Source organism: Erpetoichthys calabaricus, chromosome 3 (assembly GCF_900747795.2).
Source record: "Erpetoichthys calabaricus chromosome 3, fErpCal1.3, whole genome shotgun sequence".
NCBI classification, from domain to species: Eukaryota; Metazoa; Chordata; class Cladistia; order Polypteriformes; family Polypteridae; genus Erpetoichthys; species Erpetoichthys calabaricus.
In genome coordinates this window covers 184,962,797-184,983,412 of record NC_041396.2, presented here as the reverse complement: position 1 = coordinate 184,983,412, position 20,616 = coordinate 184,962,797, and the positions used below count along the sequence as shown (strand labels likewise).

The window sequence follows — 20,616 nt, the reverse complement described above, 5'->3', positions numbered from 1 at the left end:
AGGCCTCATGTTATGGGACTACTGCTCCCACTGACGCAAGATACCAGGAACAAGCTGGTTCTAGGACACAACCATAGTGGTACCATCAAGCAGCGTGGCTTCTTCCAGACCAGTACTAAGGGACCACCACATTTCCTATACTCTGTGGTCTTTCTTCCTACAGATTGGAATCCCATTCATGGTAGTTGTGCTGTGTTTATTTTTTTGTGTATATGAAAAACAGCAAAACAGTGCATGTATATAAAAACTAGGTAAAGATGTTGCTTTGGTTTCCCAAACGATAATATTGCAAAATGCGTGACCCTCTCAGTATACAGTATGACAGAGGTTCCCAACCTATGGTGCCCACAAGATGGCATATCAGGGGGTATGACAAAGAGGAAGGCTGCATTACCATTTGTCAAAATTGAGAGAGGTGTGCTGTCTGACTTTATCATGGTGCAGTCGGAGTCTTGCATTGTGCCATCATTTGCAGGTAATTTAAGAGTTTGTACTCCTGTTCTATCATATGAAAAAAATCCAGCATTGCACAAGCAATTGTCATCTGTAAATGAGCTGCAGACATGCGTGTGATACGTGGGGTCTTGCTGTGGGCCGAGCATTCGTAAAGGTGAATAACTTTTTTAACAGATCCATCCAAGGTCTAGTGCTGACTTCTGTGCAAGACCAGATTGTGAGATGTCACTGATTTTCAGGTTTGATTGACATTTTTGGGGGACTGAATTGAATGTAACACCTGCTGCTTACACTGAGCCCACCTCTCCTGCTGGTGGTCCTGGCTGTAGCACAGCAATTTAAACTGTGCGGCACATCTGTTTCTTCAGCTGCAGTGTAGGTGTTATCGGGGGACAAAGCTCATCGACTGTGTTTGATCATGTGTCATTTGAACACACGTTGATCGTGTGTGATTTCCTAACGGCTGTTGATGCTTTGTGGGGTACCCCAACCCTGAGCTTCATGGGAGACACATTTACAAAATTACTGAGATTAATAAAGGTAAATTGCTCAATTTATATTTAAATTTAAAAGCTTATTTTTTTAGCTCAATTTGTTCACCCCGCAATACTGTACGTGGTTCAGTTTATGTGTTCAAAAATTAGAAATCTACGTTTGTAGTGGCTGCAAACATAAATCAAACATTTTCTAGGGGTGCAGGGCATAGAACAGGTTGGGAACCACTGGACATGCAGTAGTGAGAGTCAAGATAGCTGGTGATAAATAAAACACCACGCTTGGTTTGTTTTCAGTGATACTAAATGAGACATCAGGACTGTGTTGATGAGAGATCTTGCCAACTCCACCATGCCATTGTGCACAGAGCACTACCTACTGCAGGGCTTCCAGCTTCCGACCGTGCAGTCTTTGGCACCATTCTATATAGTGTCTGTTAGAGTGGAATCTGGAATGATCCTCTCAAGCTTTTACAAGAACCCACACTTTTATTTCTATACACTTTATGTGGATATTGTATTATTGGCGGCACGGTGGCGCAATGGTAGCACTGCTGCCTCGCAGTTAGGAGACCCGGGTTCGCTTCCTGGGTCCTCCCTGCGTGGAGTTTGCATGTTCTCCCCGTGTCTGCGTGGGTTTCCTCCAGGCGCTCCGGTTTCCTCCCACAGTCCAAAGACATGCAGGTTAGGTGCGTTGCCGATTCTAAATTGGCCCTGGTGTGTGCTTGGTGTGTGGGTGTGTGTCCTGCGGTGGGTTGGCACCCTGCCGGGGATTGGTTCCTGCCTTGTGCCCTGTGTTGGCTGGGATTGGCTCCGGCAGACCCCTGTGTTCAGATTCAGCAGGTTGCAAAATGGATGGATGGATATTGTATTATTTTTGCTTTTTACCTCAAGGGTTATACTTTTGGTTTACATAGTATATGCAAAAGCCTTACCCCCTCGGGAGTTCTAGGTTTGAAATCGTAATCCAGACCACTGTCTGTGTGGAGTTTCCTTTTGTTGTCATGTAAAGGTTAGGTGGGATCTCTGTACTTGCCTAGTCTTTATCAGGTGTACTCCCCCTCTTGAATAGCATCATCTCCTGGATTATTTTGTCTTTTGTACCCACTGTTGCTGGTTAGGCCATGGCTCCCCATTCCAAGATATTGAAATAACATGCAAAAAAAAAGTACAAAAATGGATTGAAAGACAGAGTTAGATGAGTTTTTACTACTGACATCTTCATGCATAGTATTGCCTAGTTATACATAATCCAAGCTACATAGAGATCTAAAAAGTAAATCTGAATTAACACCAGACATCTAAGCACTGCTAGCTCTCAGTCAGCATAGCTCATTTCCCATATCACTTGATCGTGTTCCTGTGCACAGTAAAATCCTAACTTTAAAAGCAGACAGGCATTGTCACAAGTCAGCTTTAAATATTCAAACACAAGACCCATCACAAGATTCTCCAAATGGCTGAATCTCACAGTAGCACCTTAGACGTGAAAAGTGCTGAGAACACCTTCATGCTTGAAGAAATTCTGTACTTTGTTTTTAAAGGTCTTGCAGCTCAGAGCCCACAGACTGTGATTATGGCTTTATTATAATAGTTTATGAGCAACTAATGAATATTTAGTTTACAGTTGTGATCTAATCAAGTAGCGATTAATCTTTTACATTTACCATCAAACATTCTACACAGGCACACACAAAACATTGCCTCGGAGCCCCACCAGACATTAAAATCAGATATTTCCTTTTAGGTGTAAGTTGAGATATTAAACATTTTGTGGCCCACCAAGCTGGCACCGCCCACAGACATGCGTGGGACACAAGTTCACAGCACACAAGTTTTATTTTTATTTTTAACGCCTTCCCCATTCCCCACAAGTATAAAACAGTCTGAGCACAAGCACAGCACAAACAATTAATCCCTTCCTTTACTCTTTTCCTTCTCCTCCTTCACTCCTCAGGTCAAGCTTTGTCGCTCCTCCTCCCGACTCTGGCTCCCCAAATAGTGGCTGCTGGCTCCTTTTATAAGGCACCTGGAAGTGTTCCAGGTGCTTGATGATGATGTATTTCCAGCAGCACTCCCGGGTGTGGTGAAAGAGCTACTCATAAGGGCTCAGCAGCTCCTGCACCGCACTCCAACTCCCATGAAGCCCTGCGGGAGTCTGAGGCACTACTGCAACCCAGGGGGGTTGCCATCCAGCGTCCCGGGGGAGGTAACGCTCTGGCCACACTTGCTCCCCCAGTCCTCCCAGCGAGGAAGCGTCCCAGCCGTGTGCTACAATCTCTTATTTTAAAAGAACCTAAATGAGTCCCTTAGTATGGCTTTTTGGAATCTTGTCGCCTGTGCAGCCTTTTTTCTTCCTGCCTCTGTGCTCCTCACAGCTTCTTTCCTTAGTGGCAGACGCTGACATTTCCAAAGTCCAAACTTAACGTTTTTACAATGTACACTTGAAGTCTCTTGCATGCTCTACAGAATAGGGCATGGGCTATAGAAATTTAGCTTTTTCAATACACATGTCAGTATGCATTATATAATATTTAAAAATATCATTTCAAATGCTTTCATACTTTTTAGTCATATTCATTTGCCAAACATTCCTGTTCAGATATCAGATTAAATTTGTCCTAATTTTGCCCTCTTGAGGAGTCCTCTTATTCCAGCTAGTTTTATTCCCTATCATTCTTGATGCAGCCTAGCATGATTATGAATATTATCATTTAAAGTCACTTTAAGGCTTATGTGAAAAAGCTGGATTGGTGCCATCTGTTACGTAATTTCAATCAATTTTTTGCTTCCAAGGAAGCCTCCACACCTCCCATTGTGCTGCCTACTGTCGGCTTGGGTGCCTGTTTTTTTTATCCTCGGGCTCTTCAATGCGATTTCGAACACATAGTTCAAAGCTTCTCCTCTAAATCCTACAACGTAATCATTGAAAATAGCTGTTATTCCATCCCCTGTTTTCTTTTACTACTAAGGGTTATCTGCTAAACAATGCTGATCTTGTTGTTGTCTCTTTCTAAGCTGACAGTTGTTCCTTCTCCGTACTTTTTCAACCTTGTGACCTTTGTCTTAGCTCTATTTTTATATCACTATCATGCTGGTCCAGTAGTAACAAATGACATTTGTAGACGTGTTTTTCACTGAAATTTCGGACTCTGTAACAATGCTTGAAAGGTTCAAAATGCATTAGCGATGAGGTATACAATTATATTGTGTGACTTTTTATGATTTTCTTTTATATGAGGATTGATGGCATTCCTCCCCCACACTATGCGACCCTTCAATTCCACCCGGGGTGGGGGGGGGGTAAACATTAAAATTATACAAAGTTATTGTCTGTCTTTTATACCTGCATTGTTATTACTCTTTAATTTAATTTTGTTTTTGTATCAGTATGTTGCTGCTGGAGTATGTGAATTTCCCCTTGGGATTAATAAAGTATCTATCTATCTATCTATCTATCTATCTATCTATCTATCTATCTATCTATCTATCTATCTATCTATCTATCTATCTATCTATCTATCTATCTATCTATCTATCTATCTATCTATCTATCTATCTATCTATTTTATTCTATCATGGAAACATCTTCTACATTTTACCTTATTGAATGTCTTCACTGTTCTTTTTAATAAAGCACATTTTGATATTTGTTTTAACACAAAGCAGTCTGATTCTCAAGATCCACCAAAGCAGGTGTCATAGTGTATGAAGTAAAATCAGCAAGGCCGATCGTGAAACCAGGTACAAACAATCAAAAAAAACGTAGTGTCACTAACATATTTTCTTCTCCATTTTTCTCTACAGTTCACTTGGGCCATTATATTTCACGTATGGGATTGTATTTGCATGTGGCTGCTCCTTCTCCTACCAGCCATCCCTAGTTATCTTAGGGCACTACTTCAAGAAGCGACTGGGCCTCGTCAACGGCATTGTGACAGCTGGAAGCAGTGTTTTCACCATCTCCTTGCCTTTTCTCCTGAGGGTGGTTCTGGAAAAAATTGGTCTGTTCAACACCTTTCGTGTCATGAGCGTTTTTATGTTCATCCTCATTCTTGCTGGATGCACATACAAGCCACTGCTTCCTTCTCAACCAAAAACAAAGGTGCAGAAGCAGGGACGCTGCATGCTTTTGAGAAGGTTCTTCAACCTGAAAATCTGGAAATTTCAAGGATACCGGATCTGGGCACTTGGCATCCCGGCTGCACTTTATGGATACTTTGTGCCTTATGTCCATTTAGTAAGTATTTTCTCTGTATTATAAAAATGTATTACTCTGATTTATCAGATATTGTAATCCAGACATTTACTTACATTAGTGTTTTATCTTTTTTCATGTGGAAAAATGTAAACGTAACAAAACTCCAAAGGACCTAACTGTTTACAATCAAAGGGATTTTCACCACTCATGTGATTTATGACAACATAAACGATGTGGCTGCTGGTTTATGTTTTAAGAAATTCCATATTAAGAAACTCCATACTTTTGTTAAACATCCTGTTTAATAATATAGCTTAATGCCCCAATGAATGAATCACAAGTTCAGATATATTAAAGAAACATTAAAAGGATGTTTCTTGTTTTTAAGCTTCACAGCATGACTGGCTTTAATTCTCTTCAGTGTTCTTTTTAACTTGAACTTATGTGTTTTTGAAGTTTGCTGTCTTTAATTGTCCCTAAATGATATAAGCCAACAGTAGACATGCACCAGAGCACGTAATTGTGAATCTTACAGAAGTTCTGTGCCATGTGCCCATGACTTTATACCCATCATGCAGTAAATCAAACAAGTATTACAGTTAAAGAATACTTTGTCCTCCATATTAATGCTGGTATTATGTTCTTGAGTAGGTTACATTATTCAATTATATAAGTATTAGACAGTAGAAGAAGAAGGCTTTATTGTTATTTTATATTATACAACTGCGGTGGGTTGGCACCCTGCCCGGGATTGGTTCCTGCCTTGTGCCCTGTGTTGGCTGGGATTGGCTCCAGCAGACCCTGTGTTCGGATTCAGCGGGTTGGAAAATGGATGGATGGATTACAACTTGAAGGAAATCAACATTGCACATAAAACATGTATTGCAGAGTGTGATTCCCAACAGGTCTTACAGTCTCACATGGTTGGGTCCTGAGCCGCACTGTGTGGGCTTCTATTATTCTGTAGCGCCTCCCAGAGGGCAGGAGGGTAAATAGATGGTAACCAAGGTGACAAAGATTCTTTAAATATTTGATGTTCTGTTCAAACAGCGGATGTAATATATGCTTTCCAGAATTGGGAGGTGGTTACCAATGATTTCCTGGGCTGCTTTAATAATTTTCTGCAGTGACTTGGTGTCTTCAGCTGTTCTGCTGCCATACCAGTCAGTAATGACATAAGTGAGCACACTGTCTATTGCACAGTGGCAGAACAACACTAATAATTTCTTTGATATACTGTATGTATCTTTGTTAATACCCTTAAGAAGCACTATTATGATTATAGTTCTTCTTATTATTTTATTTTAATTAGTATTACTAATAAAATATTCTCCTTATGTCCTAGTGGCTTGACCAAGATTGGTTAACGCCTTGCACCCAATACTCTGTATTAAAGATGAGTGGATAAATGAATGATTAAAGGTATATAAACAAACATCCATTTATGCAAGTGCTGAACAGCTTTTTACATTATTTGATGAACCTACAGTCTATGGAACACCAGCTGAACACACAGTACTGTTTTATGAATATTCTGAAATGGCCCCCCTCTCAAGGGCAGTTACTTGTGTGGCAATATGAGAGAAAGCAATACTCATAATGTCAGTGGGTTTGCCACATCACCGTGAGGCAGCATGCCCTGTAGATGTAACTATTCGGTGAGCTCCAAAAGAATTTACATGGAACATGAGACTGTTTAAGAGAAACAGTGGGAAAGGCAGTGGACGTCTGACATTGATATCTGCATAGTTACAGGCTAGAAGAGATTCATGGGCATGACAGTCACACCAAAATAGGCTTTAAAGCTGCTTTAGGCCCAAGGTAGTGTCGAGCGCATAGACTGGAGGGGAGTTCTGGCAAACAGTTACTAAAAGGTGGACGAGACGCGAGTCCGATTAAAAATCAAACAAAACCCCAAGTGAAAAGCAAAACTGAAAATTCGCACAGCATACTCAGAGACTAACTGAAATAAAATAAAAATGGGTGAAAACAAAGAAGAATTGTCAGCAGCCTACTGTTCCCTCTGAAGTGCATGTACGTGTGAGGCTGCACACAACTTAAGTTTCAGCACACAATATTCTCTATTAGTGCACAAAGAAGTGAGTCAGGAATTTCCTGCACTGAATGTTTCCAAAGCTGGGATGGCACAACCCCCCATACTCGGCTATATAAACTTGCCATGAAAAGCCCATAGGCAAATCTTTGAAAATTAAAATGTAAGTGCCCTAATTAGTTTGTCTTCTCGTATGCCAATCCATGATAAATGTTACTTGTGTATAGCTTGGCAGTTATTTGCTTTGAAGTGACTTTGGATTGTAAAACAGTGAAGTAAAGCGCGATGTCTACCAAATGTTTCAACAAATAACAATGAGTTGAAGAAGAAAGCAATAATAAGCCATTGAATCAGAGGAAAGCCCCACAGGCAACAGATTAGGATGAATTGAGTGCAACATGTTGACAAATGTGTAACAATTCGAATTTTCTCAAAATATCAATTACGTGCTGAGTGTAACGACAGTACATGTGCATTGAAGATAGCATAATAAGACATTATGCTTTCTGCAAAATGTACAAACACAAACACACTGGCATGCAAAACCCGTTAAATAATGGGAACTGTGGCACTCACTAGGTTATTAAACTGAGACCAACTCGATCTTTAACACCAAAGCCCCCTTATCAGACCCCATTTACATTAAGCCTAAAGTCTTATCCTTGCTCTTTTTCATTTTTGAAGGTGGCTAAATGCCTTAGTCAGTGGTGCGGTGTTTTCTTTTTCCATTCATTTCTTGTATTATTTTAATGTGTTTGATTTCGATTTCGGCCTTGCATGTAACACACTGCATTTCTAGCCAACAGTCATTTTTGCTAATGCTTTTCCTGTGATGAAAATACTGAGATGTGATTTGTAGCAATTTGAAATCAAGATTGAATAATTTATTGTTATGTAATGTTAACATTATTCGCTTTTAAAAAGTAATGCGGTTAAACTGCCCATACAATTTTTTTTTATAGTCGCCAGTCATAAGCAATATTCAGTATATCTGTTCAGCTTAATGAATGAATGAATACATAAATAGTTTAAACATGCCACTTTAATAAATAAGTGTGTGATGTAATACATAAAACATTCAGATTTATAACATATAAATAAATGAATATATTGAAAAATTTTGCTTATGCCAACCTAGTCCTTAAAACAATATTGTTGCCTATCCCTCCATACAATGTACTGTATAGCTATGTAGTGTAATGAACTTGGCAGTTGTTATCCTCTTAAACAGAACATGTTTTCATCATGGTGTGGTCGGGCATTTTAGGATGCCAACCGGGTCGTCCCTTTTAATTGTCGCGAGATGAAACAAGCAAAATAAAGAAAAGTAACAAAAACAGTGCCAATGCGCTATCACGATCAGGGATTCTTTCTCCTAAGGAATGTTTTGCATGCCCCACCGTGCGGCTCATTCCAGTCTCCCGGCAAAAGACGCCTTTCTGTTTGCTGGTACTTCTTTTATAGCACAACTTCCGAAAGGGATGGAGTTAAGTGCCCTTACCGGGTTGGCTTCTCGGAGCTGTGAGGGAAGAACAGGATAAAGTCAGCAGTAGCCCCCCTCTTGTCTCGGCGGTTTATTGTATACCTTTCCACGGCCCTTAGAGGAGTCTTCCGACGCCCATGCATGGCAATGGACACACAGCAAAGAACGGGTTATAAATGGAAAGTTCCTGTCTGGAAGTACATTGGTGATGACACTGAGAGTAACAAGAGCAAGTGTGAAATTGAAGATGTAGTGGTTGAGTTTGTAGAACTCAATTAAAGAGGAACAGCATGACTATTTTAAACTGCTTCCATAATGAAGTGTGCAAAGAGGCTGAGGACCATAATATGCTGAAAAACAGTACCAAAGAAGGGAAAATGACAGGCGACTCTGGTCAACGAACTTTAACTGCTGTCTGGTCAAACACAAAAGTGTGCTGGCACAGCTACTATATTTATTGATTGTCTAGCAGGTTGTGTGGATTGCCTTCCTTCATAAGGTGCTGTTGATACAAAGTTTAAAATGCCCAGTGCTGCCAAAGTAAACAGCCTGAGCAGATGGACAAAGCTACAAGTGAGACGCACATTATAAAACGTTCACAAGACAGCTCTCTGTACAGATGGCTGAAACAAAAGGGGACTCACTGCATCTCTTATGGTCATATCTATAGTTTTCTACAGTCCCTCTGCTCAGTATGGAACAGTGTGTGTTTCTTAATCTTTATTGAATAGACTTTTTAAAATGAAATGTTTCTTTCAAAATAAAAAAAAAAATTAGGTAAGTCATTAAAAATAAAATCTAAAATAGAAATTGTCAAGCCCTCACAAACCTAAACTAATATTAAACAACAAATGAAACAGCAAGTAAAAGTAGTATAAAAATATAAATTAACTACAATAATAATGGCTGGGAGGGCTTTGGTGTGCTGCTTACAAGGCAGACAAACGGACAGATATCTGCAGGGCCGGCATTGTTGCTGCCCTCGGCGAAGCTGTAAATGATGCCTCCACATTACCTGACCTCCACATTCAAACATGCACTTTATGTGGGCCAAAGGGGTATATTTGTTTTGATGAATTTTACAATTCTTGGTAAATGATGCCAAAGAAAACTAGCAGTTTACTATAGATATTAGGTACAGTAAATGAATGTAAACGTCACTTAGTTTTTTTAGTTCTGGGTATATTTTGTTAAAAATGTGTAAATACATTTTTTATAGAATACTTATAAATGGGTTGATTGCTTGATAGTAGCTTTGTTTTAGAAAGAAAATACCAGTTTTAAAAAGTAAATAATATATTTAAATTCTTTTACAATTATAAAAATAAAAATCCCTGAAATTCAAAACTGCCTTTTTTGCTTGACTTCACCTTTGCAAATTAAAAAAAATTTTCAAATCCACTGTTTCAGCTAACTCATTCGCCACTGATAAGTTTGCAGCAAATTATAGGAATCATTAGGACACACACATATTATTACTGCTAACAGGACATATCCCTCTTTCTAAAAATACACTATTTACAAGATACCATATATACTGACGTATAAGTCGGGTCTTGAAACCCGAAAAATTGATCATAAAATCAGGCCCCACTTATACGCCTGTTCAAAATTGCAACACTTAATTTTTTTTTTTTTTACATCTTCTTGCCTCCAATCTCACATCAGTTTCTCAGACGCAATGAATTCTGTTGCAGCAGCGCAGTTACCAATTTCTTTTGCTACTTCAATGACTTTTAATTTAAAACCAGCTTCTTATTTTCTTCTGATCAAACTTTCCATTGTAGATAAGGGATGATCTTACGATAAAGGTGTATGAGGGTGTGAGACACAAAAAACACAAATCAGTGCAAACGTTGCTTCGGAATCGTTCGGATATTACCGTGGGGTCACGTAAGCACAATACATAGAGAAAAAGGGGCGTGTGCTGCGTGGTTACTCTCTCAGGTGGGCGTTAGCATATCATAATCTCTTGGACCAATAGCGTGAGTTTTCCGCATTCAAATTATACGACCAACATTATAAAATACCAGAAATTATACAGTAAAATCAAGTCCGACTTATCCGCGGGAGAACTTGAACGCGGGTATATACGGTAATTCTTTCAAATAAGGAAGACAAACGTTTCAAGAGAAGGTAATTATACTCACTACTCATGGCGCTAAAGGGTGGTGATGCGTTGCCTGATGATTAGCACATGCAAACAAGAAGGTGCTCTGTGTGTGGAGTTTACATGTTCTCCCCTTGTATGTGTGGGTTTCTCTCTGGTTTCCTCCCACAGTCCACAAACTTACAGGTTAAAGACCAAAGACTGCAGATACTTGACCTCACATGATTAAAAATTGCTTCAATCTACTGGCTGCTACAATAATAATTATTATACAGCGTTGTAGTAATGGAAAACATGATGGGCGTCAGCCCAGTGTACTCTAATATAAAATAATAGGGTTAATGGGAGTTGGACAGCTGTATTTCCCTTGACTTGCTCTCGAAAACACCTTCATCTTCCAGGAAAAACTCTTCAGCTAAGTTCAGTGATCTCTGGCAGGGAGCAGCTTTTTAAACCCTCAAAAGTTCCACTTACGTCAAGGTTGGAGCTACAAAATACTCTTGCCACTAAGTAACAGCATCCTTTAACATTTCTTGATGTTCTTCAGCCTTATAGCCCTGATTTCTGAGTCACATTTATTGCTGTTACACTTTTTGCTTGCTTCAAGAATTTTCCTTTTTTGCTCCCAGTGTATTGTGGTACTCTCTGTTATTCTGGGAAACATAGTCAACCCTCCTGAGGAACTCATCAGGCTTTCTTCGCTATACAGCATTCCTTAAACCCATAGATGTTTAAAACTGAGCAGTAGCCCAGGCAGGTCACACAACGCCTTAAAACAGTGTTTCCCAAACTCGGTCCTGGGGACCCCTGTGGCTGCAGGTTTTTGTTCCAACCAGATTCCTAATCAGTGACAACACCTGATAGCACTGAGCTCATCTCATTAGCTGCTATTTTTTTTCTTTTATTCTACAGTCAGAAAAGCACAGCAGCATGCTTTTTACATTGATAAGACATTTAGAAATATTTCTGTTTTTGCTATAGATTTAAACGCTTAACACTAGAATTACCAGAGTCGTAGAAAAACTCGTAGATCCGGCCCACCTTAAAACCATTCTCACCTCTCTTTTGTCTTCTAAATGTGCCGATTAAGAGGAGCAGGAGGCAGCCGGCTATTCCATCCCTCACCGTCGCAGAACATTCACTAAGTTTTCCCAGCTCATGCCTTGTTTGATTATCTGGGAGTGACTGAACTGCTGGAGTTTTAGAATGGAAATAATAGATCGCTATTTGGAATACATGCATTTCATGCGTGTTCTGTTTCTACAGTAATCTGTGTAAACACATTGCTAAAACAGAAACATTTTCATATTTTAGTAATAAATGTTACAAAATGTAGGCATAAACTATAGAATCTGTGAAGCCTGAAGTCAAACATCAAATAAACACTTTCACAAAAGGTTCAAGGATGATACAACAGCTTCCGTTGCTTAACGCTACGGTTTGCTGACTTGGGGCACAGCAGCCCTGTTATGCTACAGAGACGTGAGTTCGATTCTCAGCTTTGAAGAAAGTGGGTTTTTTTTCCTCAAACGGACATTAAATTTATAAATTGGTATGCACTGTAAATCGTTAACTTTAAAATGTCAGTCGCGGTTATTTCTGTTGATTAATTCATGCTTTTTTACTTAGAGTCAGAACAGGAGCTTTTTCAGCTTATTCAGCTTCTGATCTGACTCAAACAGCGCCAGTATAACTTCACACCCAACCTGACGCTGTTCGTTTTCAAATAATATTGAATTACTTCGACGATGTTTTCTGATTGGTACTATTCGCGTCATAAAATGATTTCTTCAAAACGTCACATATATTTGTCTCTTTCTTTTTTTAAAATGTGCGTTGTAGCACTCAGCAACTGGCCACCTGCATGTTCTTGTGCACACTGAATAAGACAGCGCTATATGCAATCATCAGATTCAAATGTTAAGTTATATAGCACGGAATGGAAATCAGCAGTTCTTAGCATTCCACCACGCAAGCTGTCATATCAACCGCCTACTGTAACTTGCTTTCTTTTTTCTTTGGTTATAGTCTTGAATAAAATTGCACTTGTTTTGTTATACTTTTACATCAACATATGTTCCTGTGTTTGAGTTACATGGGCATGCTCAAAAAATACACGTATAATGCCAGGAAAAGTGCATGCAGACACTTCAGTTCGCAAGCATTGGTACGACAATGCAGTCACAAGTACACTGCAGAGCTTTAGCGCGTCTTTATGTGAAAACAGCAGTGTCAGATGGGGAGTGTCTGATGATTGCATATAGTGCTGAAGTTACTGCTCTTTACTATGCTTTCCTCTGCATGTCCTGGAGTACAAAAGAAACAGCATACAGCAACATGTGGGGACTGGCAATACTGGGGGAAAAAAAACACGTGGTCGTATGTATCATGATACACTGCAGAACTATAGTGCGTCTTTATGTAAAAACAGCAGTGTCAGGTGGGGGGCGGTAGGGAAGGATCCTGAACGCGACTGAGACAATGAAAAGTGAATTTAAAAAAAAAATATAGCTAACCTTTACAAATATCATAAATTACACCGGCTGTTATAGACTGAAATCAAATGTATCTTTTTATTCTAAAATAGTGAAAATAAGAACACTTCTCAAATGGGAGTTGTGCAGGATGGAACTCATGACCTTCTGATTCCCAGTCAGCGACTGATATTGTTGCGCCACGGAAGCAGTGATAGCCAATGAGTGTCAATGTCACACACTAAGGCGGCTTTTTTTGGCGGTGGCTTTTTTTTTGTACCTTTTGTGAAAGTGTTTCTTTGATATTTGGACTTCAGGCTTCATACATTATATAGTTTATGCCTACATTTTGTCATTTGCTACTAGAATATATAAAACGTTTCTGTTTTAACAATGTGTTTACACAGATTACTGTAGAAATGCAACACATATGAAATGCGTGTGTTCCAAATAACAATCTATTATTTCTACTCTAAAACTCCACTTCACTGGGAAAAGCTCGTTTACGTTCTAAGTCGTTGGGGGGATGGAATAGCCGGCAGCTGGCAGCTTGTCTTTATCAGTACATTTAGATGACAAAAGACACTGGCGGAGAGGTGAGAAAGGTTTTAAGAAGCGATTTAAGGTGGGCCGGATCTACGAGTTTTTTCGTAGGCTCTGGTAATTCTAGTGTTAACTCTCTTTTGTTGATTTCATTATACTTTGCCCTTTCTCTGTGCAGTTTTTCCCCTTCGTTTTGTCTTATTAATGACAATTTAAAACGAGCAGAGCAGACACACTGGCAAACAACACTGAATAATCAAAGGCTGCAACTACTTTAGAGTCAGACACACTAATTAGTAAATAATGGATATAATTAAACAATCAGAACACCTAGAAAAGTAGAATGAAAATCAAGATGAAAATATTGTTAAAAAGAAAAAAATATATTATTCCCATATAACTGCTTGGTACATTTTAATATATACAGTGGAACCTCGGTTTGCGAGTAACTTGGTTTACGAGTGTTTTGCAAGACAAGCTAATATTTTTTAATAAATTTTGACTTGATAAACGAGCGAGGTCTTGCAATACGAGTAGTATGTATACACTTTGTCTGCCGAGTGTGACGTGATCACAACTGAGCTGATGGTTCTTCTCTCTCTCGCTGTGGGATTGTGGGCAATTGTCTCCTATTCTCCGTCTGAGTCGGCATGCCTCACTCATATAGTCAAAATCCGTACGAGCGTATACTGTTTACTACAGCATTGTGACTGTGTGTGTGTGTGTGTGTGTGTGTGTGTGTGTGTGTGTGCTGTGACGTACGAGTCCCCGTCTTGCACCCCAAAACATGAAGCTGAGTCTCAGTACTTTAGTACCACCAGCTTTATTCAGCTTGAAACAGCAACAGTGCAGTTATTTATTGTAGCGGGATCTGCCGCTCTCGTATACACAGACACAGCAGTCAGGCAGGGTCATGGCCAAGCAGTACTGTGCCCTGAGCATTTATAATGTTCCTTGTTCCTTGTATCACCCCTCGACGGCAGGCGCTTATAGCATGTCCGCGATCTTTCCGGATTCGCTTTTACGGCGAACTGCTACAGTGCTGGGAGACTGCGATTGCTTTGGGACGTTCTTCAGCATGTCGTCCCGTTGGGTGGAATCCCACAAGAGTTTAGAAACTCACTCACACCAGCCATGATTCTTTTTAAAGGTAAAGTGCAGGTTAATTTCCATCCATCCATCCATTTTCCAACCCGCTGAATCCGAACACAGGGTCACGGGGGTCTGCTGGAGCCAATCCCAGCCAACACAGGGCACAAGGCAGGAAACAATCCTGATCAGGGTGCCAACCCACCGCATGACACACACAAACACACCCACACACCAAGCACACACTAGGGCCAATTTAGAATCGTCAATCCACCTAACCTGCATGTCTTTGGACTGTGGGAGGAAACCCACGCAGACACGGGGAGAACATGCAAACTCCACGCAGGGAGGACCCGGGAAGCGAACCCAGGTCTCCCAACTGTGAGGCAGCAGCGCTACCCACTGCGCCACCGTGTTAATTTGGTTTATGTATTTTTACTTTATAGTTTGTATTAATCATTTTTATATGAATAGTTTTGGGTTGTGGAACGAATCATCTGAGTTTCCATTATTTGTTATGGGGAAATTCACTTTGATACACGAGTGCTTTGGACTGTGAGCATGTTTCCGGAACGAGTTATGCTCGCAAACCGAGGTTCCACTGTATATATATTTTTTACCAAACTTAGTTTTCTAATTTCTACATTGTTCGCATGACACAGAACTTGGGAAATAACACATCACTTAATTAGCCCAGAGATCCAATTAAAAACACAAGCTGGTTGGAGCAAAAACCTGCAGCCACAGTGGGTCTCCAGAAACCAAGTTTTAGAAGCACTGCCTTAGAAGTATTCCCCACCTCAGACACAGCTTCTTCATTTTTACCAATAGCCACCTAGTCAATTTTGCAATTTTTGTGCGATAAACATATGACTCATTTTCTGAGATGTTCGAAAGAAGAGTAACAAAGTGTCATTACCAGATTACAATACGTGAACCTGAGTTTAGTTCCTTATTGTTATGTGTTCTCCACAGTAGGCACGTGGCCTTTGTTTGATTTCATCAGAATCCATGTCACAGTTCGAAACATGTGGGATCACCTTAATGAAAGACTTCAAATTGACCAAGTATTACAAGTCCACATTAGGTGTCTGTGAAATTTAAATTCCTCTGGTTGTTATGTTTATCTCTTACTAGCCGTCCCCCACAGCTTTGCTGGTGTAGAAGTGAAACAGGACAATGAAGAGAGCCCTGCATGGCTCCCTACTCCTGACGTCACGCTTCCCCCTCCCCTCGGCCCGCAGCCTCTGTTTTGGATTAGCAAGAATATATTGCTCCTGCAAGTGAACTATGATTCTTAACGTGATGAGAGAATCTAGAAAAAAGCTTGATCTAAATCTGATAAGTAGTTCTCTTGTTCGCTAACTAAATTAAGTTAAGGTTACACCCCAAGGATGGTGCGTAAGTGAGGAGGGCCCCGCACCCCTTCTCTCGGCCCGCTGTGTCTCTCTCAGATTCGCGCAAATGAATCGGTACCGATAGTGAACTATGATACTTGGCGCGATAAGAGAAGTTGCAAATCAACCGGAATGTTCAAGCAAATTATAGAAAAAACCCAATCTAAATCCATTAAGTAGTTCTCTCGTGAAAAGTGGACAGACATATAGACAGACAGATGTTGGATTTTATATATATATAGAGATATAAATAGTATCTGAGTGAGCAATAGTTATAAGCTAGGGCATAAAAAATAATTGGATTATTAGTGTAGTGAATTGTGTAGACATTAGCAGTTGCTTAACTATGTGTTTATTGTTTCATCTACCATAACTAATAAGACCGCCTTTTTAATATATACTGACCTTCAGATCTCCCAGGGTAGTTGTAAAGTTTACTGGCTGAAGGGCTTTCATAAAACAAACTAAAAAGCAGAGGAGGCACTTTGTTGTCTTCTTCTTGTGTCTGTCCTAATAAAGTTTGGCACAAGGTAATCTGAACCCTTAAAGTGACTTTCAGGTATGGAGAGAGAAGCTCCAAGATGAGAAAGAGAGATAAGTAGTAATTAGCTTGACATGATGAGAAACATCAAAGGGCACCTATTTCTATTATGGCATATGTCTCCTCAAGAAGCATGGTCCTTCTGGTGTAACTGTGTCACCTTCAGTGTCATTCCCTTCAAAAGCATGTGTTTTTAGTGCTAATTGTGTGTTAAATGTCTTAAAATTCAGTGTAAATTAATTGTTCTAATCCCAAGAAGATTGTACATCAAACTTAATTCACAATGGTTAATCTGTCACTAATAAATTACTTTAACTACTAGATCAACTTTATCTATAAATTTTGAGCATTTTGAAGACCCTAATTAGGCCTTCATGCATCCTTTTTTTCTCGAAACTAAAGAGGTTTAAATTCCTTACCTGTCAGAGAAGGACATGCCCTTCAATCCCAGCATGCACTTGGTCGCTGACCTTTGCTGCGGTCATTTTGTAGTGTGGTGACTAGCGCTGCACACAGAACTCCAGATGTGGCCTCACTGGCAGTCTGAGCATAATGGCCCTTGATAAGGTTTTCACTTTGTACTAGTACCCATCTTGTAATGGCTGCAATGAGTCTGTAACACGTTATTTGTTATCGTAACTCATGCACTTGAATTTTCATTATAGGGCACTTAACAGTAAAGCATAGGAAATAAAAGTAAACTTAACAAACTTAACTAGCTGTGAAAAGCTCCCACTACACTTGAATTGTCCCACTTTTTGATGTCCAAATATGACAATCTGAATTGTTGGCACAGAATTAACAACCCTAAGATGTAAAATATTTGATGTTTCTTGATGAGGAAATAAAAACTTAAGCTGGCATGAACAGTCAACAATTTTTTTTGCTGATAGTTCTCTCTGGTTTCCTCTTACAGTTCAAAGACATGAAGGTTAAAGACCAAAAACTGCAGATACTTGTTCTTGGTACTTGGTTCTTGCTAGTCAGCAGTAAGGCGTGAGAGCAAAGTAATTTTTAAAAACATGAACCTATCTTTTATAAATGACCAGTGTGTAAATAAGGCTGGTACTTGCCTTGTGCCCATTAATGAGGGGTTAACTTGTACCTCCCTTCTGATCCAGAAATGATTAGAATGATGTGCTGCATGCTGTCATTTACAACTCACATAGATAAAATTGTGGTGATTAATGAGAGAGGATGTGCATATGAGTGTGCCAAAAATGGACCTCCTATTTTGGTTCCCATCTGGCACCCATTGCTGAGAATAAGATATTGGCTCCTTGTGACCCTAAACTGTATAAGCAGGCTAAAAGGATGGACCAATATATGTTTTTATACTGTACAATTTATGTAGACAGTGCTCAGGAAATCCATTTTTCTAACAAGTCGAATTAGCTCATATTTGGTATTTAAAATTGTATTTTTATGATCTACTTTGCCATAACAAAAACCACACAATGTGTCCCTTCTTACCTTCTTACCCTAATCATTTTTATGTGAATAGTTTTGGGTTGTGGAACGAATCATCTGAGTTTCCATTATTTCTTATGGGGAAATTCACTTTGATACACTAGTGCTTTAGACTGTGAGCATGTTTCCGGAACGAGTTATGCTCGCAAACTTTCGAGTTATGCTCGAAAGTTATCTCTCTTTTAAATAACAATGGCCTTTCTTTGGCTCCCAAATATAAACTCTTTTGGTCCAGAGACCAAACTTGAGGACCAACTTGAGGACCTCATCAAGTTCCTGACTTCAAATCACTTCTTGTTCTGCCTAGGACAGAAAAAGATGAACCAGGAGATGGATATTTCCAGAAATAAAAAAAAAAACATGCTAATTAGAGTTCCTAAGTAATCAATACAAACTCTGATAAAGGATTTAAATGTATCCAGAATCTTGGGCAACTAGGAAGTGTGTGATGCTGAACTTTATATGTGGTGACATGCATAGTAGAAACACAGAGCACAGAGGTCAAAAATCCACAAAATCACAAAAGCAAAGAGAAATCAAAATGGAAACTCACCAAACCACAGGTCCATTCAATGAACTAGAAGGTACTGTGGGTTTTGCTCAGAGCTGAGGGCAGTCCCTTGACAGTGATGAGCAGGTGGCTCCATCTCTTGGGGAACCACTCACAAAACACATGGTACATAAAAAAGATACATAAATATATAGCAACTAACTGATCAACAGTGTTAACATAAAAAATTAACAAAACACTCGTAAATGAGGAATTTGAACCCCAGCCGGGAAGGAACCCTGGCTAAATCATAACAGTTGTGCTGTGGGAGAAAATTGTGAATTAAAAATTAATAAAAAATATATATTTTCCCATGAGCCTTCAATGGACAAATTAGTATCAAAATGAATATATAGAACCCTAAAATGGATGCAGAAATGTCAAAAAAGAACTCTACCACTCTACCAAGTAAATTTCAGATCATAATAGCTTGCAACAATACGCAAAACCCAATTAACAGTGGCATCAATAGAAAATCAAGATGGTGTTGTATCAAGACATGAAGTAATTGTAACATCTTCAGAACATTTTACAATATCTCAAAAATTATTCCTCACTATGAAAACCTCCATAGCACAAAAAACAACTGAGAAAATAAAGTCAGTAACTCCCAAGAAGAAAAATTGAAATAGTAAAAAATCATGAACTCCTGATGCTGTCCATGAAAAGTTCCCCCTGGCAGGTGCAGGTATTCCTGCAGTTGTGGACCAGTATACTGTACAGATAGAATGTACGGAGCAGACATACCTGCAGGTTTGTGATCACTGTAGAGTGTAGCCATGCACCATATTGGCTTGATGAACGTATTGGCTTGACACTTCTAGACAGTGCCCCCCACCTGCCGTTACTTTATAGCATCATCCACAGTAACGGTCACCTTCAGAGATCATTCTCACAGTTCAAATTTTGGCCTCACCATCAGCGTATGCCATGGTTGGTGGCTAATCCAAATGTTGTGTCATATTGAACATTGTCAGGGTTGACTTTATAATAGTTACTGGTTTATTTAAAGAGATGAATGGAGCACTTTTTACAGAACAGTGGAAGCCAGCTTAAGCTTTCTAAATATAAATAAAACACAGCTCATGTCCACCTTAGAGGTGATCTGCCAAGCCCTGCTCACATGCTGGAACAACAAATAAGCTGATACTATCCTGGTCAGTTTGCGGTTTATTTATTAGGTACCAAGTGTCAAGAAAGAAATTAACAAATGGTGTGCTTTGTTTCCAAGGTGTGAATTATATTCTGTCCTGTAGAAAATGCTAAATGTGTAATCCCAGAATCACCTATTAACAAAAGGCATTTTGACAGAACACTGTGAAGCCCGAAATCAAATGTGCAACTGCAAATACAGTAATTGCCTCCAGAAGTGAACATATTTGTCTCCGTTGAACACAGCCCTACTTGTTTTGCAAATGTTGCTTTGTACGCTATAATTTACTGGCTTTTAGCTAAACTCAGTGTAGGATGATGACAAGCTCCACAGTACCAAATGGTGCTATGATATAACACTGCAAGATCAAGTGAGGCCAATGCAGCTCGTCATGATTAAATAAAACATCTGGCATACAGGTTTCAGGAGACAACCAAACTTTAGAGGGCACACGGGGCCTCACTACTCTGAAATGTCTAAATAGTAATACTTGAAAGGAACTTGCACATCTTTGAAAATATAATGACTGTCTATTTTCAATTATGACCTGATACCTCCGTTATTTCTCACATTCTGTTACGGATAACTTTCACCACAGAGGT

The 20,616-nt window shown here is 39.5% G+C and overlaps 1 protein-coding gene across 1 annotated transcript in view; it reads left to right on the top strand.

The window, feature by feature from the left end:
• Positions 1-20,616, top strand: part of slc16a10 (solute carrier family 16 member 10) — a 185,372-nt gene that overhangs the window by 147,518 nt on the left and 17,238 nt on the right. Inside the window, exon 3 of the mRNA XM_028797595.2 lies at positions 4,758-5,190. Within this exon, the coding sequence (XP_028653428.1) occupies positions 4,758-5,190 (433 nt within the window). The remainder of the gene's footprint in view (positions 1-4,757; positions 5,191-20,616) is intronic.